Below are 15,681 nucleotides of genomic sequence, written 5' to 3'. Positions count from 1 at the left end.
TAGATTGTACGGTACTGTATTTGGCTATTAAAGACTGGGGTGGATGATTGAAATTAAAAAGCGAATCCCTAGATATAAAACCTAAGAGATTGGTAAAAGCAGTCCGAGAACGTTTAGAGTGGACTGTCGCCAACCCTCAAATATGAGGACGGTACTCTGACTGGAAGCGTAGCCAACGGCCTACTTGGTAGTATTGTACAGTATACTAAGAACTACAGCTCTCAGTTCATTATGTTACATATGTAATCTGGAGAAGTGAGAGGTATGGTTGATGCTGTTTTTGTATGGGCTTGCGACAATTATCAAGCGCATTGAAATTTCCTGTCATAATTAAAATAAACATTTTACCATACAGTGATAGGAAAAACATAGTTTAAATGAGCAAGAATTGAGAGTAATTGAAGGAAAATTTCTGAAATCGGGCACACCGATGACGCCAAATATACTTTTTGTAATCTTTGCACTACGTTAGGTAAATGGGTTAGACTAGGCTGATTTTTTCACAACGTTCACAGCCGCTTCATACCTTCAAATACACTGGAAAATATGAAGTACAAAGCATTTCCATTTCATATCAGTACAAAAGAAATGATAGTACATGTATAACGATTTCTTGTGGTGTCGTATGATTAAAATAATATGGACAATGAAGTTACCTTAGCCTTAACACATAGGGCTATAGGGAATTCTCAACGTTGCTGTTATATTGTAATTTTCAACGTTATGTAAAACTCCACTGGTTCTTGGTTGGTAAAAATTATGTGGTCTGATATGCAGCATAGGTCCTTTGGCAATTTGTGGTCTTGGATGCAATATAGGACCTCGTTGGCAATATGATCTCAGCTGTGCAACACAGTTCTGTATAACTCTAAAATGGTCTAGTCTGAATTGCAATATTTTGCATTTCTATTGAACAGCTTCAACTCACTTTTTTTTAACTTCATTGCAAATACTTTAGATTTTAACAATATTATGGAAATTCTTTATGCATTCCGCCGATTTCATTATTTTTTGCTTTGCTTGGTTTTTACATTCAGATTTATTTATCAGTGGCCGTTTCTTGTTAACCAGTTGTAATGGTCAGGGTAAATACCCGAGTTTTAAACATTCCTAGTATTTGTACATGAAGAGCAGGGTGCGATTCCAACAATTTAGAGCAAGTAAATTTTAATTTCAGGGACACATTCGACATTAGCTAGGCATTTAAATTACGTACTGGTTAAGGTGGTTATGCTATGAAAAATATCACGATTGCAATATCATATTTACGAAGGATTTTTTTGTGTGTTCGTGTCATTTTATTAACCGATAATTAAGTTGCAGGAAATTATTGCAGTTGGTGATAATATGCCTTTGTGTCTTCCCCTGCAGAAGGCGTAGTGATTGGGGTACGGGACGGCAGTGATGAGGGTGAACGCTGTGTACATTCGTCATCGCCACGACCGACAGGCTCAGAGTATATTTTCACTTAACTCGCCTAATGGCAAAGAATTTGCATCCAGTCATGATATCAACAGCCATGAAACAAGTTTTAAGGAGGGCTGCACCGATGGTGAGGAGGCTTATGATCAACAGCAACAGTCAGCACGCAAGATGCCTCGGCTAGAGAAGGATCACATTCAACCCACGGGGACGTCAGGGATGACCATGAAGATTACCGCTCCACCCCGTCCAACAAGGGCCATTCTACAGGAAGTTTTGAATACTTTTAGGAGTAAATTGATCACTCCAAACACGGCGTTCCCCATTGTTCCGCCTTCATTGCCCATTGCACCACTATCTTTTCCTGTTCGCAAATTGTTTCCACTTGCACAAGATAAAAAAAAAGTCCCCCTTTGTGAAGACAAATTAGCTGACAAAGAGAACATTTCACCTGTAGACTCCAGCATATTCACAGCAGTCTCGATGCTGGAGAAAACCCGAAAGGAGTTTCAATTAAAGCAACAGGTGAGCCAGTACCCTCAAACACCATCCGGGGTCAGATGCCTCGCCCACACAAAACTGGACGATCACCCACCTGCACAAACCACCCGGGTAAGTTTACTTTTGAACTTTTATCTTTAATTTGGGTCTTACGCTTCTGTCCATGAAATCTAAGAGCCAGTCTTGTGTATATTAGGCTACTTTTAATTACGGTAACATTCAGTTCACCCTCTTACTTTTTTCCTGGAAAATTATTGCTTCTTCATCTTAATCGTGTTCTTACAAACAGTATAAGCGAAACGCAAGAATAATATAACATTAATCTCCTATTGTTGAGTTTAGAAGGTAGCCTCTTTAATTTTAAGTTGGACTAAACGAACTGACGTTCTGGAATCGTTGTCAGAAGGTGAGTCTTGTTAATGAACTAGTGGGAATACTGTAATACGAAAATCCTATACATACATACATGTATGGTCCGTGTCTATTAAGGCATTTCAAGGGTTTAATGTTCCCTCAGTTGGAGTATTGCAGTTCTTCTTGGTTCCCGAGATATGCCTAAGATTACTAATTGACTGAAGAAGTCCAAAGGACTACCAAATTTGTTCCGGCACTCAGATACACCATTTGCCAAAGGTTTATGTATACTGCCAGACTGGGGTCACTAATTCTAAGGGGGAATACTTCACTCTCATATTAATTTCTAAGGGTCGCTGCCACCAGACCCCCTCTGGACAGTATGTAAATCGTTAGGTCGCGGGCAGAGTGGACTAGGCATTGGGTTAGGTTTTTCATTGACCAGATCGATAAGGGGAAAGAAGGGTGAAACCACCACATGTCTTAGTTCTTTCAATTATTCTTTCTACTTACTTCAGTTCATTTTGGTAGCATGTCGGTGGTCTAGGCACATGGGTAGTGTATTTCTGATATCAGGGTCACTTGGACGGAAATAAAGGTAACTACTGTGGGAGAAATGAATACTCCTAAAATACTCAAAGACTAAGTTTATTAATATAAAATCAAAGGGGAAAATAGATATTATTAACATACTGTATAATTACCAGGTTCAACTCCTGGGCTTATTACAGACTCCGTATTTCTTATTTACTTATTTCGTTATTTTCTTATTTACTCAACAACAATCACTCAGGTAGTATGCTCTTACCGTGCACAATCTTACTGGTGTCACATTACATTACATAGCAGGACCAGTTCCTTGTCCTTACTCACAATACATAGCTACATGGCCACTCCTTGCAGATTACTTTACTAGGTATTTCTCATTACATCCAGTTATAAGACTGTAGGGGTATGGGATATTGGTTCACACTCAGGATGGGATGGAGAAAGGAAACTCACAATGTGCTCTCTGTATACATTTTGTATTGGATGTACAATGCAGCTTGTTGCTGGGTAGGTAGCATGGTAATAAGCGTTGAGTAGAGAGAGCTGGGTGGTGAGGGTGCCCAGAGTGAGGGCACGCGGCTTGAGGGACGCCAAGGTCGCTGGCGGGAGCGGCAGCCGCACGGCTGGCGCGGAGGTGTTGCTTGCTGGTGGCACTGGGTAGAAAAGAGGATGGTCACAGCGGTGTCAGGCCTTATAAGGCGGGGGTAGGCGTGGGTAGATAGTTGACCCCCGCTCCGTGGGCGGCGCTGGAGGCGTAGGCTGGGGAATTCGAGAAGGTTCGGTGCTTGTAGGGGAGGAATCCACTACAAGACCAACCGGCAAATGGCACTTCACAGACTGTTGGTAGGGCATAGGAGATGCCCTCACAACAACACGTTAATACTGATACAAACACCTACATGGGTCCACTACCCAACATGGGGTAATTATTAACAAACACATACAACCACACTGTGGACCATAACTCCAAGGCATAGCACTGGCGCCTCTAACAACTGATGACTGCTGTTGTGGTCGGTTACACTCCGACACGAGGCGGGTCTGGGGCCCTGGGCCCACGAGGTAGAGTGGAGCCGATTAATCATGTCGAATCAGCGCCATCACTCCTATATTGACCATTACTGGGTATCCACCGGCTCCGAGCGACCGGTGGGTTTCAATTAAGCCCACCGTCGATCTGGGGAAACATGTAGCGGCGTCAGGGGACGCTCGCCCTGCGTGATGCGCGGGTATATATATCCCTGAGTTGCCAGCGATCGCTACTCACGCAATGACAGAAATTACAAACAATCTAACTGTTACTCATTGACAAAGGTCTGGCGAATTACTAAAGTTGAGTTCCACAGACTAATTCAAGATTGCGTTTGCCAGTAGAGAGTGGAATAAACGTAGTGACAACTGTGTTCGAAGGGGGACTGACTGGGAGTGAGCCTGAGTGTAAAACAAAGGGGAAAACACGTCTCTCCTGAGATTCTACAAGCGCGGTGGATTTGAATGTTATGTAGCGTAATATGAATTAAATGAGGTTTTTAGGAATGACAATGATGTGCGCAGTACATATGAAACAAAACTTCAGTAATTGTAATACACGGACAGGAAAAGAAGGCAGAGCGCGTCAACTTTTACTTTTTACGCTGCAGAAGTGCATTGGAGAAGACAATACATTGAGAAAGGATAAGAAAGCTGAGAGCAGCAATATCAACACACGCAACAACAAGCATGCCGGGACACCAATCATCAGTGATAAGGAAAAAAAGAAAAGGATTCCTAGACGTAGTCGACGTGATGAAAACTCAAGTGGCAATGTGTTTGTTTCACGCAAACACTTGACCTGGTTTTTTCAACTTGTGGGTAAGTTGTTATTATAATGTTATTACTGTTGTTCAACAACTAAGGTCTTTTAACACGTAACTCGGTTTATAATTACACTAGTCCAATATACAATGTAATAGGGTAACTTACAGATGTCTTGAGATAATTTTGTGAGATAACCTTTTAAAATATTAGCTCCACTATGTACCTTAGACTTTTGTTAGAGATTAATATTATTTTATCAAAATTGTTTACGCAAATGACAGGTATGTAGAGTATGCAATAGCTTTTCACTTTTACTTCGAGTGCATGTTATGACTTCAAAGCTACAAATCATTACTAATATATAAAGCGTCAGGCTAGTTTAATACTTGTAATTGTTTAAGGTGGGATTAAATTCTTACAGTCTGGTAAGTAGTGGGTCAGAAGGAGGAGAGGGTGTGGGGTTATGAGATATTGGTTCTCACTCAGGATGGGATGGAGAAAGGAAACTCACAATGTTCTCTCTGTATACATATTATATTGGATGTACAATGCAGCTTGGTGGCTGGTGCTGGGAGGAGGCAGCGTGGTTACAAGCGTAAGTAGGGAGAGCTGGTTGGTGAGGGTGCTCAGAGGAGGTGTTGCTTGCTGCGGCTGTAGCTAGAAGAAGGGGCAGGTCACGGCCAGGTGAGGTCATTATTGGCCAAAGGAAGGCTATAGGTAGAAGGATAAATCGTGGCGAATTTTACCTCCGGGAGTATTATAAGGTATTGGCCGGTAGGGTTAAGACCGAGATAAGAAAAGCCAAAAGGAACTATGAACTGAAGGTAGCAGGGGAGGCGAAAACAAACCCAAAGGATTCTACCAAATGTATCAAACTAAAACACGAGATAAGATTGGACCAATACGTTCAAACACCGGCGAGCTAACTGATAACGACGGAGAAATGAGCAATAATCTGAATAAATATTTTTCAACGGTTTTCACCACCGAAAATTTAAACATGATACCCGAGGCACCGACTCTATTCAGAGATAGTGAAGAAAACAAATTAAGCGAGATAGTAATGACTAGTAACGATGTTAATAAGCAAATAGACAAACTGAAGCCTAATAAGTCACCTGGTCCCGATGAGATATTTGCCAGAGTATTAAAGGAATGTATGGATGAGCTTAGTATGCCCTTAGCAAAGTTGTTTAACATGTCATTAAAAACAGGTGTCGTACCAGAATCCTGGAGGATAGCGAATGTAATACCGATTTTCAAGAAGGGGGATAGATCACTATCCTCTAACTACCGCCCAATCAGTCTAACATCAATAGTAGGTAAATTACTAAAATCAATTATTTCAAACTCTATTCGAAACCACCTGGAGAAGCACAAGTTGATCAATGATTCCCAACATGGCTTCACAAGCGGGCCTTCATGTCTAACTAATCTATTAACATTCTTTTCATCAGTTTTCGAATCGGTGGACGAGGGGCACAATTATAATGTGGTATATCTCGACTTTAGCAAAGCCTTCGACAGAGTCCCCCACGAAAGACTAATTAGAAAGGTAGAAGAGCATGGCATCAAAGGTAATATCCTTAAATGGATTAGGGCGTGGTTACGGGACAGGAAACAGCGAGTGAGCATAAACGGCACTAAATCGCATTGGAGCAACGTCACTAGTGGAGTTCCCCAAGGCTCTGTACTTGGACCATTATTATTTATTATATACATAAACGACATAGATATCGGCATAGACAGCAACATAAGTAAATTTGCTGATGACACTAAAATAGGACGTGTAATTAAATCTGGCAAGGACTCTGCAAAACTACAGGAAGATCTAAACAAATTTTTCGAATGGTCGGAAAAATGGCAGATGAAATTCAATGTGGACAAACGTAAAGTACTCAGTATAGGAGATGTATGCAGGAAAACCAGTTACCAGATGAACAACGATGCCATTGTGGAATCCGACTGCGAGAGAGATTTAGGAGTAATGATAAGTAGGAATCTTAAGCCAAGTAAGCAATGTGTTTTTGCTCGTAACAAGGCTAATAAAGTACTTGGATTCATACAAAGGTGTGTTAGTTACAGGACTAGCGAGGTCATCTTAAAATTATATCTAGCGCTTGTTAGACCTCACCTGGAATACTCAGTTCAGTTCTGGTCACCGTATTACAGAATGGATATAGAATCATTGGAAAGAATCCAGAGGAGAATGACAAGACTAATTCAGGGCATTAGGAACCTTGAATACAGAGACAGGTTAAAGCATCTTAATTTGCACTCCCTCGAGAGACGTAGAGTGAGGGGCGACATGATAGAGGTGTATAAATGGAAGTCAGGGTTAAACAAAGGGGACATGACAAAGGTACTCAAAGTATCCAACCAGGAGCGAACTCGTAACAATGGTTTTAAATTAGACAAATTTAGATTTCGGCGTGAAATAGGTAAACACTGGTTTGGAAACAGAGTAGTGGATGAATGGAACAAGTTACCAAATATCATCATTAACTCGAATATGCTGGATAGCTTCAAACATAGGTTGGATGCTTATATGAGCAATAGGGGTTGGGTATAAACGGGACTGCCCAGTATGGGTGAATAGGCCCGCTGCAGTTTCCTCCATTCTTGTGTTCTTATGTTCTTATGTCTTATATAGTGGGGGTAGGCGTGGCTTGATTGTAGACCTCCGCTTTGTTCGGGGGCGCTGGTTACCTGACCTTGCCCACGAGGTGCAGGCTGGTGAAATCGCGGGGGGTCGGCTAGTCAGCGACACACGGCGTTTGTAGGGGAGGAATCCACTACAAGGGAACACCACCATCACTGCTAGTGCTTACTGGGTCACAGGATGGGGTAGGGCATGTATGATGTAAGGTTCATGTAGAATAGCATACATGTGTGAGGTTGGCATAAAGCATCAATATGTTGACACACTGAATCGTGTGAGGAGGATAGATCAGGGTAGTACTATACAGTAGTTTGGCAACTGTCCATGCAGGGTTCGGTTATAGGGTATCAGTATTCCTGATGTTATAAATATGATCTTATTTTATTAGAGATTTTGAAGACTCCTTGAATGTATACCTAATGATTTTATATTTAAAAATCTTGTATTTGCAAATCGTTTTTGTTGTTGCTTTACTTAAGATCTTTCAGTTATAACAGAGACCAATTAATCTGCTTTTGCCGGTGGATCAGTCCATTATCACCTCATTACATGAATCCTTCCTTGCTGATGACACAAGTTCAGTAAGCAAGTTTTATAGAGAGTGAATTTTATAATAATGTAAATTAAAAATTTAGAATTGTACAGTGATATTAATATTGAATATTAAATGTCAGGTAACAGTGAAAAATTATAATTCCTGAGAAAACTTAATTGAACTACTGTATTAACCTTGCAAATAAATTTTTGGTTCTGATTAATGTCACTAAGTTTGACAGTAGTACTGTATTAGTAGAATAGAATGCATGTGATAGTCGTTTATAGATATACCCTGATGAATTGCATATTGGTTTGACATGAAGTATATTATCTATAATAAATATTTACTGTCATGCATCTGTCCCTAATAGTATACTAAACGAATTCTACGATAATAATGCATTTTTGAGGGGAAACTAATGTAATCTTTGTTACATGAGTAGTCTAACAGTGTGCATTATTTTCTTTGTTTTAAGAGGACCCAGTTGTAAGAAAATTTCTAAAAGTTGACATTTGTCGTCGCTATGCTGACAAGTACCTGCTGGCCATGGTGTTCACCTACCTTGTGCGTGCTGGATATAAGTGCGACCAGTACTCTAAAGAAAACTTCTTTGCAGCTTTGTAAGTACTACAGTAATGCATTAATTTCTCTCTCTATTTCTGTATACATGTATACAGGATATCTATATATCTATCTAGCTGCGAGCGTGTAGGTGAATAAATCAATTTGTAGTTTTTTTTTTTGCAAAGTACGAAACAGGAGCGGTAAGAAAAAACATTTTCTACTCAGAGGTCAGGGAAAATTTCCAAAATTTTCCGTGAGCGATCCTATTCTCTTATCTGAGGCGAAAGGTCTCCTTAATTTAACACATCCAACCAAATGTTGAAGATTTAGAGAGTAGTCGATTGTATATTACTTAATGTTACAGATATCTTGCACATGATATGGAAGAAGATGAAGAAGAGTTGAAATTCGAAGTTTTCCCCTGGGCACTTGGTCGCAAATGGCGCAAGACCTACCCCTTACTCCTACAGATGCGGGATGATATCTTCTGGGCGATCGACTGTCGTGCAGTTGTTTCTAAGAGATGTTGTGACCAGGTAGTGTTAATTTCCAGGCTGATTGAAAACTGAATACAGAACATACTGTATATAAAGGCTTCCTCTGTGTGCAATTTATTGATTTTAGTCAATGAATGTGACAAACGGTGTACAATTTTATTGCCTGAAAAGTGTTTAAAGACAGTGTAGTAGGGCTTTGTTCTTGTATGAGAAAAAAATTGAATATGTGTGATTTGTTTTGGGTTATTACTTAATATATTTAATGCAGAATGGTGGTTATAGTACAAGCTCTTGTAAAAAAAATCTTATGTAAGAATTACAGAATTACATAGAACATAACTTGAAAATTAATGGAACATTTTGAAGCTTCTGTGAATGGAGATAGACCATAATTGAAGAATATATTGGACACTTTTAAAATGTGTAGTTTACCTAAGGTTTAGTAAAATTTCATATATCCCAGGTGATTGGGATGCAGCCAGACCACTGGATGTGGGACCGCGAGAGACCAACTTACCATGGTGGGGCACTGCGAGATTATCTCAAACACCCCAATGATAATGGTTAGTTAACTTGATTTTCTTGCACCATATTTACTGAACGTTACTTTACATTTTACTAGTCGATTTATACTTTAACACCTTCATTATCCAGTTACGTGTGTGGCTTACCATCACACACACACACACACACATTAAGAATAATTCAATCAGTAATTTCTGGTTGTTCACAACATATCATTGCTTCCTGGATGTTCATCTCCCTCCTATTATCTTCCGCATCACATCATAATAAAGCTATAACAAAGGAAAGGTATTACTTCAGAAGAAAATGCACATAAGTGGGGGGCCTGTACCCGTGGTGCATATCGCTTTTATATCACCCCTAAGAAAAAAAAAGCTACCTCGTCAAAGCAATAAAAAATAAATACTGTTTACTGATTCTACTTGGCTGTAATTAGAAGAAACCCATTTGAAATCAGTATCTGAATTGGGGTGTCACGGAAATTATGAGATAAATATGCCCCTTTATCCCTACTTTGGAATGCATTGGAAGTAAGTTGAAACGTATAGGTTACGTTAGAATGCCTGTACCACCCATTAGGGAGAAAGAATGTTATGCTCATTCCAGCTGTAGTACCTATCGCACTTATCCATACTCCCATTGAGTCCGTCTGACTGTCCATACCTCAACTGGTGTGTTCACTTTAGTCCCAACTTGTCAATTCAGTTGTTGTATTGGGGCGATCTCTACTCACTCCAGGGGTCTTCAGATGTAGAAATTCTTCTTAATGCGCTCCTGATTTCAACATACTCACCTGGGTGACCGTCTTTCAGTTCTAAATCTCAAAGGCCATGGCTATTGAGGACTGCCCCACTTGCCATCCTCCTGGTACATTTGTACCTGATGTGGCTCCTACCCTGTCTACCCTAGCTTCAACCTAATGGCAAGCGCATGCATCTGCTTCTCTCTCAATCTGTAACTAGCAACAACCCAGACTCAATTTTGTTTAGCCTGGTGATAATGAATTATTGTTGCAGCTACCAAACGGAGGTACTACCGCCTGGGAAGATATTGGAAGCATAATGTGTTGTCTATGGTAGATCTTGCTGCCATATGGCACCACGAAAATTGTGACCAAGTCCCAGGTTGCTGATCTGACTTTCTGCCTTATTTTCACACAATTGCAGGGTCTCAATTGTTTCTCTTACTATTGACAACACAACATACATATATTGTTCCTCATTTTTATATTTTTTTCATTTTGTATTTCTTTGTGGTTCTTTATTATTATTATTATTATTATTATTATTATTATTATTATTATTATTATTATTATTATTATTATTATTATTATTATTATTATCATTATTATTATTATTACTATTACATTTTCGCCCCCCAGGCCCCGATGTGGGTCAGTGACCTGTGCCTGGGTGTGCTAATTCCCGTAAAAAAAAAAATTACAGATGCACAACCCTTTCCTTGAAGGTGCTGTTGAAATAACTTTTTATTCCGACCATTCCCCATTTTCACTTGGTACACCTTTCTAACTGGATCGAGTATCTTTTCAATAACTAATAACTCATTATGTTACCGTCCTGCATCCAAACCCTTTCCGGCATATTAGTGTTTTTTTAAGCACTGTATGCCCCACCTATAAATTTGGGTTCACAGGAAGTGATAGCACACTGAGTATAAGACTTTGATACACAAGGTGCCCTGGATAATAACTGGTAAACCTTAGGACAGGTGGCGAGCCTAGTATCTACTGCATTGCAGTGGCTTAATAAGCCATAATGGCAGTGACGTGCTTGTACCATCAAATATGCTGTGCTGTTGCTAGGCCCTTTGCTGATTGTTCCCACTTTCTGACCAAAATCACACATCATGCAACCCTCATTCCCCTCTTCATTGAGAAATTTTATACTGTATTTGGGATGAATGTTGCTTTTTTATTATTATTCTGAATATGGAGTACCTGCTTTTTTGAGTTCATTAATAAATACAAGAACATGATGGTCAGTTTGTTGATATGCATAATACTCATTCTAGGTCGTCCTCGGGGTCCTGACAAATCACCTTTACAGTGCCAGACATGTCTAGAACGTGAATGCAGTACTTCTGAGAATTCATATATTCTGTATTTGTCTGAGAGCGACACCAGTACAGATTCATTATTTGCAGGTTAGGGTAACTAGATTTATGGTTTTCATCTCTCTCTCTCTCTCTCTCTCTCACCTTGACTAAAGCTTCATAAGAGTCCTGGCCCTGACATGGTGCATCCCAGGGTGTCAGAGTGTAGGCACCAGTCTGTTGGCCCTCTTTCAGACTTTCTCAGTCAACTGACAGTGCTCCAAATGGGAAGCATCCGAATTTTGAAGAAAATTATGAGGGACGTATCTACTGTAATGAGTCATGATTTGATACCCAGCCCTTTTTAATCAATGGCACATGTTTTGAACAAATATGGGTTTGCAGGGTCATTATAGACCACTTCGCTGTTGTTTCTAATTATGGAGAGTATATCCAGATAGTTGCATTTTCGGGGATAGTGGGTAGAGGCACTGATTTTGATAATATATTGCAGGATTTTTTTTATAAAAAACATCTTATAAGCATATTTTTGTCATTTACATAGATGGAGGGAAGACAGAAATGCATATGGAACGAGATTCTGGCTTTGAGACATTCCTGTGTCAGCCATCTGACACAAGCCTTAGTACACCTCAAGATCCTACAAATTGCGCCCAATACGTTGATGTGGTGGGTAAGTTGGGTGATACGGAGCAACTTGGTACTCGTATAAAAACTAACGATAGCTATATCAAGGTAAATGTTTTGACAAATGGAGCCTGCTCTGATTCTTTTGCAGCTTGTAATGAATTAGAAAAAAATATGGAAATACCTGTATCAGAAAGTGAATTTGTTAATGCAGCAGAGTTACCATTATCGCAAGCTGATACTATATTTATTTCATAAGTTCCATGCCCATCACCAAAGTTTTGATAATTTCTAGATGAGCTTTTCAATTAAGGATTAAAAATTCTGAATTCTTTTGGATAATTATTGATGTCAAGTAATATATTTTTATTGTGTATAACTTTATTAATATGGAAGTAGTAGATTCAATATTCTTTACACTGTACATCATTACCACTTAAAACAAGTGTAAATAAGCTTTTGTTTACCTGAATTGAGTTTAGGGATGGCATACACACACACACACACACAGTTCAGTCCAGTATATGTATTCTGAAAGTTTAGAAAGGATGTAATTTGTGTATTGTACACATATCTTTTCTCTGTACGTGTAAACTGTATTGCTGATCTTATATGAAGTGATTCTGTTAGATTTGTTTTAAAAAAATCGAAGTTTCATCTACAAATACATTATGATTAACGGGAACAACAATTTGAAGAATTTTTATCTTGACCGTATAACAATATTTTTTTTTTCATGGTAAAACAATTAGAGTACAGTATGTACAAGTATAATATAGTATCGTTGGTGCTACTACAGTATACGGCCTACCGAGCTGGAGCTACTATAGCAAGCGGCCCACCGAGCTGAAGTTGTGTCTACCGGGATATTTACACTCTGGCATCCATTAAATTAACCGAGGTTAATTTAGGTTAGGTTAGATTAAGTCAGGTTATGTTAGATTAATATATATTAGATTAAGTTAGGTTAGGTTGGGTTAATAGATGCTACGGTGTAAATATTCCGGTAGATCAAGTCTAGCTCGGTAGACTGCATACAAAGAAGTATAACTCCAAGAAAGATGTGTGAATATTTTGTTAAAATAAGCATACCTATACTGCACTAATATCAGTACAGTAAATCTTTGTTGTTGCACTGGTAATTCCTTGATAAGGTTTTAGTTTTAAAAATAGTGTTACTTGGTAGTGAGTTGTGACCACAAATGATATACAGTATTGATCATGAAAGTGCTCAGTACTGATGAAATCTGTATTGATATTTTATGTACCGGTACTACTGAGGACGATTATCAATAGAAATCAGCTGTTCCAAAGATTAAACCAAAGAAAGTTTACTAAAACACAGTACTCTGTACAGTACAGTTCTCTAATACACTTTTAACTTGGTCATATCCAAATATCACTTATTTTCAGTTATAAGGATAAATCTACCAGAATATATGTCTAGAAACGAGTGATTATAGCTTGAATACTGATACTTGTAGAGAATGACTGTTATAAAGATAGAGATTCTTTAATAACAGTAATGAACAAGTGTCGAAGTTGATAGTCTTCTAATTTCTGTCAAGTTTAGTGTTGATGAGATATTGATACGGTACTTTATTTTCAAATACACGTTTATTCGTTTATTAGATAATTGATTTTTTTAGTGAATCAAGATATTCAGCTGTGATGTATATCCATTTGAATAAGATTAGAGTATATTGAAATAAAACAATAAAACATGAATATGAGTATTAATTGAAAGTTTTATACAGTACTCTTCATCTTTTCATGATCAAAAACTGGCGAAAAGAATGGGTTTGTAAAGTACTGTAGTTCATTATCAGCAAAAATAATAGTCCCACTATGAAATGTGTTTGTTATGGGACATTTCACAGAAAAAATTAATTGGTAGCTGTATAAAATAAGTTAATATTGATAAACTTAAATACTTAGTTTTTTTTTAAGCTCATGATCGTAACAGGGACCCTGAAGGAGAATTACAGGGCTTAGGAAGTATTAAAACTTAGGGTTGTGGGGTACGAGATGTTTGGTTCACACTCAGGATGGGATGGAGAAAGGAAACTCACAATGTGCTCTCTGTATACATGTTGTATTGGATGTACAATGCAGCTTGGTGCTGGGAAGTGGCATGGTTACAAGCGTTGAGTAGAGAGAGCTGGTTGGTGAGGGTGCTCAGAGGAGGACAGCTTGTGGGTCGCCATGCTCGCCGGCAGGAGCGAGGGCCGCCAGGTAGCGGCGGAGGAGGTGGTGTTGCTTGCTGCGGCTGTAACCAGAAAAGAGAGCGGTCACCACGAGGTCAGGTCTTAAATAGCGGAGGTAGGCGTGGCTTAGTAGTTGACCTCCGTCATGTAAGGCGGCGCTGGTTGACTTAGACCACGAGGCATACACTGGGGAATTCGCAGGATCGGCTACTCAGCGACAAACAGCGTTTGTAGGGGAGAAATCCACTACAATACTCCGTCCTTCTCTCCAGGCGGTGTAGGAGACTTGTTTTCTGCAGGGTTGCATGGCACATGTGAGGCAGAACGGGCGGTGCATGCCTCATTTGAGACAACGGCGACGGCGTGGATCAGCCGGCCGCTAGTGGAGGCAACTGTCTAGACACACAAGATTTGTTGGTGAAGAGAGGGAGAAAGAGGGTGTGTGGAGGCTATGAATGTTGTGCTTCCCTCACATAAGAACATAAGAAAATAAGGAGTCTGCAATAGGCCGGTTGGCCTGTGCATGGCAGCTCCTGTCGAGAGTTACTACCACTCTCTATCATCCATGAATCTATCTAGCCTCCTTTTGAAACTTTCCAGCATTCCATCACTTACTACAAAGCTGCTAAGCTTGTTCCACTCGTCCACCACCCTATTTGTGAACCATTTCCTTCCTATCTCCCTCCTAAACCTAAACTTATCCAACTTAAATCCGTTGCTCCGAGTCCTATCCTGCTCGGATATTATAAGAACTTTATCTATATCCCCTTTATTGATTCTTTTCACCCACTTAAATACTTCTGTCATATATCCCCGCACTCTTCGTCTTTCTAGGGAATGCAAGTTTACTTTCTTTAATCTATCTTGATATGGAAGGTTTCTAAGTCCCGGAATCATTTTCGTCATTCTTCGCTGCACCGACTCTAGTGAATTGATATCCATTCTATAATAAGGGCACCAGAACTGAGCCGCATAATCGAGGTGCGGCCTGACTTGCGCAAGATATAGTTGCAATAAGACCTCTGCACTCTTATTACTTACACTTCTAGATATAAAACCCAATACTCTGTTTGCCTTATTTCGAACATTAACGCACTGTTTTCTAGGCCGTAGGTCCGGGCTTACAAGCACCCCTAGGTCTCTTTCACAAGTCGGTACAGAGTCGTCAGATTCGCCTGCTGGGGTGTGTGGGCCTGGGTCAGGAGCAGGGACTGCGTCAGCAGAAGCGGATGAGGGCTCGTGACAGCAGCTGGGTCCACGACAGCAGCAGGGAGTACCTGAGGGAAAAAAGAGGGGTGTGTGGGTCCGCACTCAGGCGCATGGGCCGCGTCGGGAGCAGGGGCTGCATCAGGAGCGGCAGGGGGT

General features: G+C 39.9%; 1 protein-coding gene across 1 annotated transcript; it reads left to right on the top strand.

Moving 5' to 3' along the window:
* The first annotated feature begins 1,384 nt into the window (after window positions 1-1,384).
* Window positions 1,385-13,699, top strand: LOC121874681. Its single transcript, XM_042378924.1, has 7 exons — window positions 1,385-2,034; window positions 4,467-4,677; window positions 8,299-8,443; window positions 8,752-8,923; window positions 9,348-9,447; window positions 11,441-11,572; window positions 12,027-13,699. The coding sequence occupies exons 1-7, from the start codon at window positions 1,405-1,407 to the stop codon at window positions 12,365-12,367; spliced, it is 1,731 nt and encodes a 576-aa protein (XP_042234858.1). The 5' UTR covers window positions 1,385-1,404; the 3' UTR covers window positions 12,368-13,699.
* The last annotated feature ends 1,982 nt before the right edge of the window (window positions 13,700-15,681 follow it).

This window comes from Homarus americanus, unplaced genomic scaffold (assembly GCF_018991925.1).
Source record: "Homarus americanus isolate GMGI-L3 unplaced genomic scaffold, GMGI_Hamer_2.0 scaffold34360, whole genome shotgun sequence".
Classification (NCBI taxonomy): Eukaryota; Metazoa; Arthropoda; class Malacostraca; order Decapoda; family Nephropidae; genus Homarus; species Homarus americanus.
This window is presented reverse-complemented; position numbering and strand designations above follow the sequence as displayed.